General features: G+C 33.3%; 2 protein-coding genes across 2 annotated transcripts; one reads left to right on the top strand and one right to left on the bottom strand.

Annotated features, from left to right (window-relative positions):
• The first annotated feature begins 5808 nt into the window (after positions 1–5808).
• On the top strand, positions 5809–7161 carry LOC123195874 (transcription factor MYB3-like). The gene is made up of 3 exons (XM_044609740.1): positions 5809–6024; positions 6367–6496; positions 6676–7161. Exons 1-3 carry the CDS (start codon positions 5925–5927, stop codon positions 6974–6976), a joined length of 531 nt encoding a protein of 176 aa, XP_044465675.1. The 5' UTR covers positions 5809–5924; the 3' UTR covers positions 6977–7161.
• A 2804-nt stretch (positions 7162–9965) lies between these two features.
• Positions 9966–11704, bottom strand: LOC123196039 (protein MOTHER of FT and TFL1). Its single transcript, XM_044609922.1, has 4 exons — positions 11448–11704; positions 11287–11348; positions 11143–11183; positions 9966–10453 (listed from the first exon to the last, which is right to left on the bottom strand). Exons 1-4 carry the CDS (start codon positions 11640–11642, stop codon positions 10233–10235), a joined length of 519 nt encoding a protein of 172 aa, XP_044465857.1. The 5' UTR covers positions 11643–11704; the 3' UTR covers positions 9966–10232.
• Between the last annotated feature and the right edge of the window lie 2822 nt (positions 11705–14526).

Below are 14526 nucleotides of genomic sequence, written 5' to 3' on the forward strand. Positions count from 1 at the left end.
CCAACCATGAACGTCTCGCGTACGCCACCTAAACATTCGTGGGGACGAATAGGGATGGACAAGGTCAATCCAATCGTGTAACGTCTCTAGAGTCTCATATATCCAGTATTGTAATACATTCATTTACGATGTAAATAAATCAATTTATATTTTTGTCAATTAATAAATATAAATAATAATATAAAACTTACCTGAAATGCGAAAGAAAATCCGTAAAGGTCGTATTTACGGATTTCAGGCATTCGTCCGGAACATACTCTCTCACTCGCCTGTGCATAGAATCGTATGTCATCTGCCACACAGCAACGCCCCAAGGGTAGGAATTGAACCCATCCAAATGATCAACTAACTGAAAGTAATCCGTAAACACCTTCTTTCGTCGATCATTCCCCAACAAAACAATGTGAAGAATATACAACAAGGCCATCTTGACAGCGTCAATATCGTCATCCCCCCATGGCCTTGACAAGAAAACACGCTTTAAGTCATGATACTGCACCATCGAAAAACCTCGAAAGTATGTATCTCTGATCCTATGACAGGATAAGCGAGACATATAAGAAGAAACATCAGTCCGTCGACTAAACGAAAGACCTGTCACTAGCGCAAACTCAAACGGGCTAAATCTCACATCAACCCCACTAACCCTGAACCAAAACTCGTTTCTGGCAGAAGGTCGATGTAGCTGTCGGAGTAGAAAAGCATGAACCGACATCCCAGAGAATTTGGTTTCGGATAAACGAAGGAGATACCTGAAACATGTCCTCTCAAATAGTCGTAGCTGATCTGCGGTCAATGTAGAAGTAACCCGAGATAATGCGGCACGCTGTGCACGATATATCGCATCTGCCCGGAAGTGTCTGGATTCATCAGGGAATCGCAACTCGCTCTCAACCCGTCTCCTTTTGCGAGAAATATCATGTAACAATATAAAAAACTCGTTAGACATTCATAAAAACAAATATGTAAACAAATGTATTCGTGGGAAAACATAAAAAGATGAAAAATACCAAATAATCAAAAAGGAAATGAAAAAACTTAAAAAACAAGATTTAAGTGTCTGTTAACGATGAAATTCGAATAAATAAACTTGAAATTTGAATTCTACACGTTCAACTACCCTACAATGTTAAGAAACGAAAAATCGATAGAAAATCTATCAAATACGAGTCGATATAGCAAAAAAATGTGAAATTCAGAAAAATTGTAATGAAATTTGATTTCTATAGAATGTTAACAATCGAAAAATCAACGAAAAATAAGAAAATATGAGTTGATATATCCTGAAATGGTGAAATTTAAAAAAACGGAACTGAAATTTGAATTCTGAAAGTTGAAAAACCCTAGAGTGGCAACAATCAAAAAATCCTTCGGAAATCTGAAAAATACGAGTCAAAATCTCGTAAAACGATAAAATTCGAAAAAGAAAACTGAAAATCGAATTCTAACAGTTGAAAAACCCTAGAATGGCAACAATCAAAAAATCTTTCGGAAATTGGAAAAATACAAGTCAAAATCTCACAAAACGGTGAAATTTGAAAAAATAGAACTGAAATTCGAATTTTAAAAGTTGAAAAACCCTAGAATGGCAACAATCGAAAAATCTTTCAGAAATCTGGAAAATACGAGTCAAAATCTCGTAAAACAGTGAAATTCGAAAAAATGAAACTGAAATTCGAATTATAAAATTTGAAAAACCCTAGAATAACAACAATCGAAAATTCCTTCAAAAATCTAAAACATACGAGTCGAAATCTCGTAAAAAGGTAAAATTCGAAAAAACGTAAATGGAATTCGAATTCTAAAAGTTGAAAAACCCCAGAATGGCAACAATCGAAAAATCCTTCAAAAATCTGTAAAATACGAGTCGAAATCTCGTAAAACAGTAAAATTCAAAAAAACAAAACTGAAATTCGAATTCTAAAATTCGAAAAACCCTAGAATAGCAACAATCGAAAATTACTTCGAAAATCTAAAAAATACGAGTCGAAATCTTGTAAAACGGTAAAATTCAAAAAAGGAAACTGAAAATCGAATTCTAACAGTTGAAAAACCTTAGAATGACAACGATCGAAAAATCCTTCGAAAATTTGAAAAATACAAGTCAAAATCTCGTAAAATGGTGAAATTTGAAAAAACGGAACTGTAATTCGAATTCTAAAAGTTGAAAAACCTTAGAACGGAAACAATCAAAAAATCCTTCAAAAATCTGAAATATATGACTCGAAATCTCGTAAAATGGTGAAATTCGAAAAAACGAAAATAGAATTCGAGTTCTAAAAGTTGAAAAACCCTAGAATGGTAACAATCGAACAATCCTTCAGAAATCTGAAATATACGAATCGAAATCTCGTAAAACAGTGAAATTCGAAAAAATGGAACTGAAAATTGAATTCTAAAAGTTGAAAAACCCTAGAGTGGCAACAATTAAAATATCCTTCGAAAATCTGAAAAATACGAATCGAAATCTCGTAAAACAGTGAAATTCGAAAAGATGGAACTGATATTCGAATTCTAAAACTTGAAAAACCCTAAAACAGAAAAAACGAATATAAAATTCGAAAACTACATGATTAGAAACCCTAGATAAGAAAATTCTCAATTTACCCCCTCATGAAAACTCCTATTCTAAACAGATCCGCTATTATATGGCAAATATCAGAAAAACCCGCTTTGTTCTAAGGAATCTACACGGCGTCCCAATATTTTAAAAAAACTAATTTAACCCCCAAAAAAAGGCCAATCATTGCTGAACGTGGGATGAACGCACTTGACGTGGGAAATACTGTTCCCACGTCGGACTGCCGCACTCTTCGACAGCCATTTTTGGCCAAATTTTGGTTGTTTTGGCCTCCGATTTCCACATAAAAAAAATCTACACGTTTTATAACATAAAACCCCTCAATCAATTCAACCAAAACAATCAAGAATCGAAACATTTTAAGCATTATTCAACATCGAAACCCTAAAATTTCAAGGCGCAAAATCTCAATCAAATCTCAATAATATGAGCAATAACTTGATTCAAATAAGATTACGGGAGATATACTAACCTTATTTGCCATTTGCGGATACCGGAAAGCAAGAAAATCGACGGAAATCTGCTCGGCCGTGAGATGAACGTGGTGTCGTGAAACAGTGAAGATTTTTCTTTGAAATGCACAGTAAAATCGCGAAATTTTATATAAGGGGCATTTTCGTTATTTCGCCAAACTCACGTTGACGTGACAAATTACCAAAAAACCCGACGTGGGCTAAGGATCTCCGACGACGCCCCAATATTTTAAAAAAGCGAATTCACCCCCCAAAAAAACGGTCAAAGTCTTCTGAACGTGGGATGCACCTGCTTGACGTGGGAAACACTGTTCCCACGTCGGACTGCCGATCTCTTCGGCAGCCATTTTCGGCCACATTTTGGTCGTTTCGGCTTCCGATTTTTACGAAAATCAAATCTACACGTTGTATAACACAAAAGCCCTCAATCAATTCAACGAAAACAACCAAGAATCAAAACATTTTAAGCATTATTCAAACCATAAACCCTAAAATTTCAAACCCAAAAATCTCAATCAAATCTCAATAATATAAGCAATAACTTGATCCAAACAAGATCACGGGAGATATACTAAACTTCTTTGCCATTTTCGGTTATCGGAAAGCAAGAAAATCGGCTGAAATGACGTTCGCCGTGGGATTGTCGTGGGAGGTGGGGTTTTCTTTGAATTGCACAGTGAAAATTTGCTGTGTTTATATATGGGGGCAGTTTCGTCATTTCATAAAACCTGGGCATTTTTACTTAAATCTGAATTTTTTAGATAATTTCGCTTAGACCCCTTTAATTTTGCCTATTTTTAATAATTTCCCTTAAAAGAAAGTCTTATAAGTGTTGTGGGAATTAACAATTATATCTCCTACGATGTTCATATATATATATATATATATATATATATATATATATATATATTATCCTTACTCACTTTATATAATAGTATCCAGTTTTATTTATGATCTCTTACTCATCTCAAATAATGCTCTTGGATATCATAATAATTCAGAATGAGTCAATAATCTATTGACTCGTTTGAACAAATGATATCTAGGTAAACTTCCATGTTCATATTAAAGATAAATCCATTCGATGATGGTTTGAATATGCTAATTATTCCACTGTCAGAAATCAATAATTACAGTTTATTAATGAATTAACAGCAAAATCAAATTGATTCGAACAATGAATAATGATGTCAGAATGAATGAAGAAGAAAAGTTATTAAAGAAAAAGAAAAACGAGAGTTGATGTGGCAATTATATATATTTGCAAAACCGCCTCTAATCCATCCCCGCTTGTCTGCCTTCTTCTTTCCGAAACCATAGAATTTCATCTGCCTTAGTTTGAAGCAATGCTTAGCGGACCTTCCATTTGTCAGTCTTTCATTGGCCAGACACCCCCCTCATTTACAAACATATAAGACAAATTACTGTGTATTATCCATGGGAAAATCCAATTAAAGATTCAATTTGGACTGGCAGATTCAGTTGCATTGCAAAATATATTTTCTCAACAAATTAAATCATTTATCAATATGGATAAGGTTGCTGGATATGTGTGTGTATATATATATATATATATATATATATATATATATATATATATATATATATGAATGTTCCACACTTGAAAGTTCAGTAACAACCAAACATTCAACTTCTGCAACATTTAATACCATATGCAAGCAAGCTAGCAGATAATTCCATTAAGCCATTTGCAACGCGACACGTTGCCAAAGGAATTTACTAAAATGTCAAATATCATCTTTCCATCTACCATTCAAGTTGAATGGGGAGAATTCATGCATCAAATTAATTTTAGGTTAATCTGCCATCCTAATCAAGAGGTTGGCGAATATATATCTTCGCCCATTTATAACCTTGCTTCAAATCAATACTGCGTGAAAATTGTCTTGAAATTCCAATGGATTTGTCACCCCAACAGTAAATCCACCATACGTAGGAAACGATCGCTGAGTTTACCGCTGTTGCATCTAACTTTTCGGCATGACAATAAAATTTTTCACTTTAAAAAGAAGAAGCAAAAGAGACAGACTAAAGATTCGGATATATAAGCAGCATTATTATTTGAATCGTCCGAGTACAATTTTCTTGCAATGTGACTTCTCTTTCTATCTTAATTCAGAGCTTTTCCTCAACAGATTCTCCCCATGGATTTTTTTTTTTTTTTTCATTTTGTGGGAGTAAATTGACTCAATAGCATGGTGATATCTTAGTTCGTTTTTTTTTTTTTGTAACGAGAAATCTCTTATGAGTCAAATCATCTCTTTGGGATAGAACTAACCCCTAAACCAGTAGATAAGAGTTTTATCTTGGTATGTCCTTAAGGGACTTAAATGCAAGCCACCCTTTGAAGAAGATACTTTAGTTTATTTATATCTATTAATATAAACCACATATTGTATAATGTTTTGCTATCCTAAATAGAAATGGCGATTCGAGCTAGCTTAGCTCGAATGAGTAGGTCTTGAGGTGGAGTTTCAGTTTGATAACTTTAATTGATATCGACTTGTTTGTTTATCCGGTAGACAATATTTATCCTGTTGATGAGATTATTCATCTCATCGACAACCCTCCAATGATGTTTGAACTCAAACTTAAACTAAACATGCTTGAGGCTAGGATAAAACTCACCCCTAGCATTTCAAAAGAGTCATCTAAATATCACTATACAGTTGAAGGATAGGAAAAACCACCATTCCAAGTCAACAGTGTGATAAACAGATAAATAAAATGTAATTGTCTTCTGGTTAGTTCACTCATTCTCTTCTCCATTTCTCCTTCCTTTCTCTCTCTCTGAATTCTTACATAGAGTCTCACACTCAAAGGCCTACAGTTCTTTCCCAAAAATTATAATGAGAAAACCTTGTTGTGATAAACAAGACATCAATAAAGGGGCTTGGTCCAAAGAAGAAGACCAGAAGCTCATTGACTACATCACTAAGCATGGTGAAGGTAAATGGCGCTCACTTCCACAAGCTGCAGGTACATACAGTGAAACAGACACACACACACACACACACAAAAAAATCAAAGGAAAGAAAGAGAAAGAGACAGGAAAAAGTGAGTAAATATAGCTGGAATCCCTTTTTTGTTCCTTTTCCAACTTTGTTGGAATGAAAAAGAAAAGGCATTGATAAATTATGGAAATTAATGATGTAAACCTTCTCATCACTAAAATATATATTTTTGTGATCTAATAGGTAGATTAACATAAAATTGCATTAACTTTGATATGATATGATGAAAGATGGAGAGAGATTTTCGTAAATTATTTTCTGTAAATTGGCTGATTAGGTTTGCTTCGTTGTGGAAAAAGTTGTCGATTAAGATGGATAAACTATCTAAGGCCAGACCTGAAAAGAGGTAACTTTGGTGAAGATGAAGAGGATCTCATCATCAAGCTTCATGCTCTCTTGGGAAATAGGTGATTATAAATTAATCTGTTAACCTTAATTACCTTGTTATAATTAATAATTCCTGAACTTAAAGAAACAACCTACCTTATTTATCAGACTCCTAAGTGGGTGCCTCATCATAGACATAAATAAACAAATTACTGCATAAAAAAGATACAATTTACAACATTAATATGATACATTGCAGGTGGTCTCTTATTGCTGGAAGGTTGCCAGGGAGGACAGATAATGAGGTGAAAAATTATTGGAACTCTCATCTGAGAAGAAAGCTATTGAGCGTGGGAATCAATCCAGATAATCATCGAATTAATAGTGTTTCTATTCTTCATCCACCATCAGTCAAATCCTTAACTTCTGAAGAACCTGATTTGACCCTCAAACTTGCTGCTTCTGATCCCTTGGAAGATAAGCAAAACTTAGTTTATAGTGATGCAAAAGATTCTGAGGACATGCCAATCAAATCCTCCACACTTCTTCTTTTCAATTGATTTTGATGCAGTATTTAACCAATAACTAATTTCCTATTTGACGTATAAGGATTTACATTTTGATTTAAGAAAAGTACTGTGATTAGAGCATAAAACACATGTTTATAGAACAAATCGTGTTTGTAATATTTTTCATATCATGGATCTTTTAAATAAATGTATATATATACCATTGTCTATTCTAATGGTCTTGTACAATGAAATGTTTTTAAACCGTGGTTTCTTTTTTAGCCCTTTTTTTTTTTTCCTTTTAAGATTCTTTTTCCTCTTATTTTCTTTAAATTAGTTGTCTTTTTCAATATTACTATTATTATTCAATTTAATTCAAACTCAATCTAACTCTTGTTTGGAATCGACTTGACTTAGAATATACTTCTCTTTGTGTATACACCATATGATCTCCAATTTTATGATCATTTATTTAAAAAAAAAAAAAGTGTAATATGAATTCCTTTTTCAACTTTTTTGTACAATTTTGTTCTTTTTTATTGAATTGATTATCATAAATTGAAGACTATTTTTGTTCTTTATATGTGATAATAAGACTTGTGATGTATAACACTTATCTGTCGCTAGTGAACTATGACTAAATGTAATAAGAATTATAAAAAATATTTATTAAATTTACCATTAGATATGGTTAGATAAGAATTTTTTTTAGATGGAGATGTTTAAAAGACAATACAATAAGCATATATCAATTGCAAATCTTGTCAAGTAAAAATTAAACATTCTCCAAGAGATTATAAGGGTGAATTAATCAGGTCAATTCAAGTTAATTTGAATCCAAGATGATTAATTTTAGTTTAAGTTTGGTTTGCTCGATTGGTAAACAGTATGTATTACTAGAGAAGAAACAAAGGAGTAATCAACACAAAGTAAAAGAAAAATCAAATGCAAAGCTAAAGGCTGCAAATTGAAATTTTTTTTAATTCAAACTCAACTTTTTTAAGTTGAGCAACGATCCACGCTCAAACTAGCTTAAATCCAATCTACCCTTATTTCCACCCTTTTATCTTTTCCTAAAGATTTAACTCTTCTCACATGGAGAGTTAGAATTGTTGAAGAATTCTATGGAAGATAATTCATCAGTAATTATATTCTATATATGATCACCAAAATACAGAATTTTCATCTGTGCCCCTAATCGAACACAGTCTCTCAATTTTTCATCTATGATGCTGTGCAATTTTAAGCATCTCTCAAGCATACGTATTCAACGGTATTTGGCGAAGTAATATATACATTTGTGCATTCTTATAGCACTAGCTTTTCTCATTTCAATAATAAATAAATAAAAACTTATGTTTTGATTATCAGTTGGCTGCGTATTTACATAACTGAAGAAAAAGCTGCAGCAATATCATTTTGTACTTTGCATAATAGATTGTTGGCAGCTAAAAAAGATAGAACCAATATGGAACCATCTCATCAGCTTCTTAGGATGACAGAACTTTGGATGGTTGAATACTTTATAAATGATAATTGCAGAAATGTTTCGTGATGCTTTTATCAGCCTTTACTCTGAACAAATGACTAAAAAGACACACATATATATATATATATATGTAGGCTTTGCATCAGAAAGTAATTACGAGATCATCAGTACATGAAATAAATCATTAATCACACAAAAACACTATATTAATTGGCTCTACATTAACAATGGGGTCATTTTATTCCCCTTTGAATATACAAATTAAGAGAGCAAGGGTGATTAAATAACAGGTTTAATTTGTGGCTAGATCCCATACTGTTGCTAGATGGCTCAGTTGTCGAGAATTACAAGGTAGTTTCTACTCAGTGATTGTAAAGTAAAATTTGAAACAGTTGGCTAACTTGGGATTTGGCATTTGGCCCTTGGAGGATAGTGAATGAGGAGGCCTTGGTCGGCTCAACTACCAAATGTTCAACAAGTTGTTGCAGAATATGTATAGGTTGCTTTGGTAATTGAATTGTGTTGGTAGCAGTAGTTGCATGTGACCAATCTGTAGCAGAAACAGAAAGACAAAGCATCTATATCTGTCTACCAGTCAATTTGCCATGAAAACTGCTTTTAACGTACTTGGCAGGTGAATTTTGCTTTCATCTGCATATCTTAATTCTCTCAAATATATACCTCTCATTTGATTACTGCTTATTCATCTAGTTCTATATAAAAACGAATAAAATAGTGTCCTAGGGTCAAACTTTTCTTTGGTTAAACTTATGAAAGTAACATTGAAGTCAACTATCAGCCGTGTCATTTATACGTGGGTTGAACTAAAATGCCAGTAAGAGATGTTCACCTAGTAGAATTAGGAAGAGCGAGAATTGACATTTTGAGTTTGTAAAAAGTAATTAGAGAAGGAAAATAGTCACCCAAGAAATTGAAGAATTGCTAGAATAAAAAAAGACTAGTAAAAGAATTTAAAAGAAAAAATGAGCTCTAAAGCCATCATCAATTTCAAGATGAGCTCTAGCTCTACAAACTAAAATTGTCCACCCCTAACTTGAATACATGAAATGAATAGTTTATAAGTAGTTTACAGGGGTCAGGTTAGACTAAGATCTGATGTGGATCATGTGTTTTTGCAAGGTCCGCACCGTCCGGCATGTTGTGTTCATAGGTTCAAGACTTTGATGTTAATCCCTGCATTGCTGTATAATTTTTGGTTGTAATTTTGTGTAAGTAACAGAGAAAATAAAGACTTCTTTTTTTTTTTTTAAGTAATTTGTTTCATTACATGAAAGTATACGTCCACTAATATGTTACTGAATATTCTAATCGGAATTCCGTAGAGTAACTATGAGACTTTTCAAAAAATCCTCTCTACGCCTGTCTGCAAATTGGATTAGAGATATATTTTTAGTACATTAGATCTAATTAATTAAAATACAAGTTACAAATCACATTGAAATCCAAGAAAATAACATTATAATAGATGATGTGACTAAGCGTTATATATATATATATATACACACATATAATTCACAAGCTAAGGAGTCATTGAAAGAAGTAAGATTTGAATCTTTCAGTAGGATTCAAATATGAAGGAAGACAGATAACGATGGTTTTGTGTTGAAAATTAACAGACTACAGCTTTGAACAAGCAACAAACGCCTTAATTAAGCTTAACTAAGTTTATTTACGACTCACACACACTAATACCAGGACTAAAACGGCAACGCTTTGAAGCCACTAGGCCACACCACAGCCCTCTGCCTCCATCGCTGACTCTAACTTGTCTTCTTGTACAGCTTCTCCATGCATGGCTCAACGCCTGCGGCTGGCTGGCTCCTTCTGAGAGTTGAAGTAAATGGTGGCCACAGGGAGACCAAGATCCAAATGCCTTGCAAAAAGTCTAGTGTTGAAGTTTGCACGAGACGCTGGCTTTTCCACCACCCCTAATGGACCCTTCTGCTGAAACAGCACCATGATGAAGCGATGAATGCCCACTGGTGGCCGTGGACCCACGTATGGCAGAATCTCTTTCCCTGCAACCGATCAGTCACCCACAAGTGGATTGTTACATGTATGAAAAGTGCAGAGATATTAGACAGACATGTGGTTTCAGAAACACTAATCTTCTAAACAGATGATACAGATGGAGTCACAAGTGTAAAGGCTATCATGGACATGTGCGATACCTGTCGCTTCCAGAATCAAACACGTATCAACATGCCATGCTTTTGTATTTTCAGAACCAAAAACATTTCTTTCTCCATGAACATGAAAGCATATTTGTTATGTAGCAGGAAGAGAATGACGCATGACATGTGTCCAAGAGAAGAGAGAATTTACAGTTGTATTGCTTCGATATCAATTGGGAAATGTTGCGGCCATGGACATATGTTAGAGCAGGATTAGTACATATATGCTCATTATCATGATAATGATGTTGATGTGATGTGATATAACCCAAAAGAATTTCTCAAAATTATCATAATCATCCTCGATTTGCCTCGTACTATGTAGACTCTCAGAAAAAGCACTACTGAATTAACGTGCAGCTACTGCATATTTTAACCATAGATCTACTTTGAAATGATAAAGATTTTCAATATATGTATGCGTGCATGCAACAAAATCAAAAGAAAGAATGAATTTTCTGCAAATGATTTTATTTTTTCTGCCATGTATGCAGTTGAAAGCATTGATAGCTTTTCACTGCCCATTTTTTCACCTTTGGTTGGGTTAGTGCCACCAGGAATGTCCACCACAATCCTGAAAACAGAAACAAGATTGTATGAAGAGAAAATTGAACATCAATGGAGAACAAACATAATTAATTAAGTTGGTAGAGAAAGAGATTTAAGCAATTCCTGACCAGTGAACCCATTCTCGCATACTGGGCTCGCTAGGGCTTGGTGCGTCAGGATCAATCATCACCTTCAACAAACAATTAAACGCCATTAACATTCATAGCATATAACACCATGCATGAAATTATGTAGATATATACAAAAAGAAACCGAACGGAGAGCAAACCAGAGCATAAGGCTCATCAGAACGGCCAGTAATAGTGATCTTAGGGGGATTGATAGCCATGGAAGGCTTGATGTCACAGCCATTAGTCACATGCTTAGCACCATAGTAAACAGACATGTTCACACTAGGAACAAACATGTCAACAACATCCCCAATAACCCTTCCAACGACAAGAGGGTCAACAGAAGCAGCCATTGCCAAACCACAAAGAAGAAGAAACTGAAGAAGAAATTGAAATTGATGTGAGTTTGAAGTGAAGAATGGTAGGGTTTATATAGCGCAGTAAGAGGTGAGAGGGGATGATGAATTAGTGTAACCTATAAGACATGCATAGGGCATAAAAAAGTTTATGAAAGCAGAGAAGGACACGTGTGGCAACCCACCTGAGAAAATGCCACCGTCATTTTGTTTGATTGGAACAGATGGATCGCATCAACGCCGTCGGTTACAAAAACACCACGTTACAAATATTGTAAAACCTCCATCACTGCATTGAAATCAAGGTAGGAATCATTTCACATAGAGACAAAAAAACTTCACAATGTCCAATGCAAAATCAACCGCTTCTAATGTAGCTGTTTGGTAGAAAAATTATACCAAAAAGTAGTGTGAAAAAGCCCCTTTAATCCTCACCTGCCAGTTCAAGAATGGAGAAACCAGAGATTCTCTGCACATGAGTTGCTGTGTAAAATGCATGTAGACAACTCAGTGTGACTTATACTGACAGCCGTTGGTTTGTAGCAATCAAAAGTTGAGAGAGTGACAAAATAGAGAAGAGCAAATGACGTAAGAACACATGTAAAAGATGAAAAGGAATTGGTGTGCTTGATCTTTTCCGGCTGTTTTGTGGATGTACTCTTGTGTCTGCAGACTTATGAATGTGTTCGACTGAAAGTTTACATGCTTCCTATGAAAGCCTGCCATCTGACTGTATATGGAGAGGGCTAAATTTGAACCAGGGCATGCATTTGAAGTAGTAGACAAATGACAAAATATACAATACAAAGCTTGAAAGTATTACAGCACTTGTATAATTAGGTTCGTTTCTTCTCGAATTACTGGCTAGAAATCTAAATTAGCTATTCGCAGAAAGGATTATCAGGTTAATGTTAGAAAATTTTGCATATGTGGACAAATTTGATATTGTTTTTAATTTAATAGAAAAGATATATATCCTATGTTTTATGGGTGTTATATAAGCATATTATAAATATCTCTTAGACTTTCTAAATTACCGATACAAGTGTGAGTTATTGAGTTTATTTAATTTATTTATATTAATAAACAATTAATCTGCAACATATGAAATTCTTGTGCTAGTAAAAATTTATATAAAAAACACTGATTCCCCCTTTGCTTGCCCTAATTCCATTACAAACCATTTTCTTATAAGATCAAAATTATAGTTTAGGCCAACACTTTCTTATAAGAACAAAAGTTACCATGGAACACTAACAGCAACATAACAAACTTTGAGAACTTGAGGACTAACCTGTCATTTCATTTCAATGTTTGATGCAGACCAAATATTCTCAAAGCTTTATATGTTGTTTGTGTCAACACCAAGCAAATCTGTCAAGCCAAGAATAAAGAAATTAACCTGCAAAACGAAACTAGGACTGCACTCTTATAATTAAAATATCATGAAGGATAAAGAGTAGGCTGCTTCATATTATAAATGAGAAATTCGCCTTCATGAAACTAATCTGTTCATCAATTCTAACATTATCACTGCTGCAGCAGTTCTTTCTAATTTATTTTAATGCAGCTTGAGTGATCAATAAGAATTATGATCAAACATTTTTGACAAAATAAAATGCTGCTGCAGTCTGGTAATCAAGGTGGATGATGGCAGTATTTGTGGAGACTCTGCAGGTTGCTGTGTATTTGAGTCATAGCCAATGTGGGGTGTGTGTGCGTGTATACACACAGAAGAAGCCATTGTATCAGAAGATTAGCTAGAATAATGCTCACCATTAATGAGGACCTATTGCAGGCATAGTCATTAAACTGCTAAGTATTTCAATTCAAATTATCTCATTCTAAATAGGTGATCGCATAGTACATTATAACAATAATACTTTCATGTACAAATATTAGATAATAACAAGTACAAACATACTGACGTATTATTATGTAATTAAATAATTTTAAATTAAAAATAAAGTAAATAATTAGATCATATAGTTACATAATAATACTGTCAATTTATTTGTACTCGTAATAATGTTGGATATTGACATTTTGATCTAGCTACCTCTCAATTTATTCATCTTTTCCATCTCTATACTATGAATAATTAGAAGCATTATATTTTGCCCTAAAGGATCACAAGTCTCATGTAAACCTATTTGCACTAATAAGGAGCATTAGTTTGAATGTCAATAATAATATGTTATTATATAATTAATTAATTGTAAATTATAATGATAAAATAATAGATAATCAATCACATAGTAACATATCATTATTGATACTTAAATTAGTATTTATTAAAAGTGCATGTAACATTGTTTGAGTGATGCTACGTACACTTATAATAAGTACAAATTTGAGTATCAATAATGATATATTACTATGTAATTGAGTGTTATTTTATTCTTAATTTAAAATCATTCAGTCATATCCAATGACATTAGTGACACATGTAGCATTAGCTCCCAATTTGAAACTCATTATAAATGAGTATAATCTTATAATTTGAGTAATAATATATGTACAATACAAACATTGGCTACTAATAGTTTTAAAAAAATTAACATATCATCGTATAATTGAGTAATCTAATTAATTATTTTATCTTTAATTCAAAATCATCTAATTATATAACAATATCTCAATTTGCTTGTAGCCATTAGCACTCAACTATTTGCATATAAAGTATTATTACATCCATTTTAACATTTTTATTTTGCCTTGGAAAAAAGTTAAAAGCATATTTTAGAGGGAAAAGATGACTCTAAGGCTTGATGAAACAAAATTTTCTTCGATAATCAAAATTGATTCCCAAAAAAAGAAGAAGAAGAAAGAGAGAAATTAGGTTACCCTAACATACCAACAATCTATTTGAAAACTCAAG

This window comes from Mangifera indica, chromosome 14 (assembly GCF_011075055.1).
Source record: "Mangifera indica cultivar Alphonso chromosome 14, CATAS_Mindica_2.1, whole genome shotgun sequence".
NCBI classification, from domain to species: domain Eukaryota; kingdom Viridiplantae; phylum Streptophyta; class Magnoliopsida; order Sapindales; family Anacardiaceae; genus Mangifera; species Mangifera indica.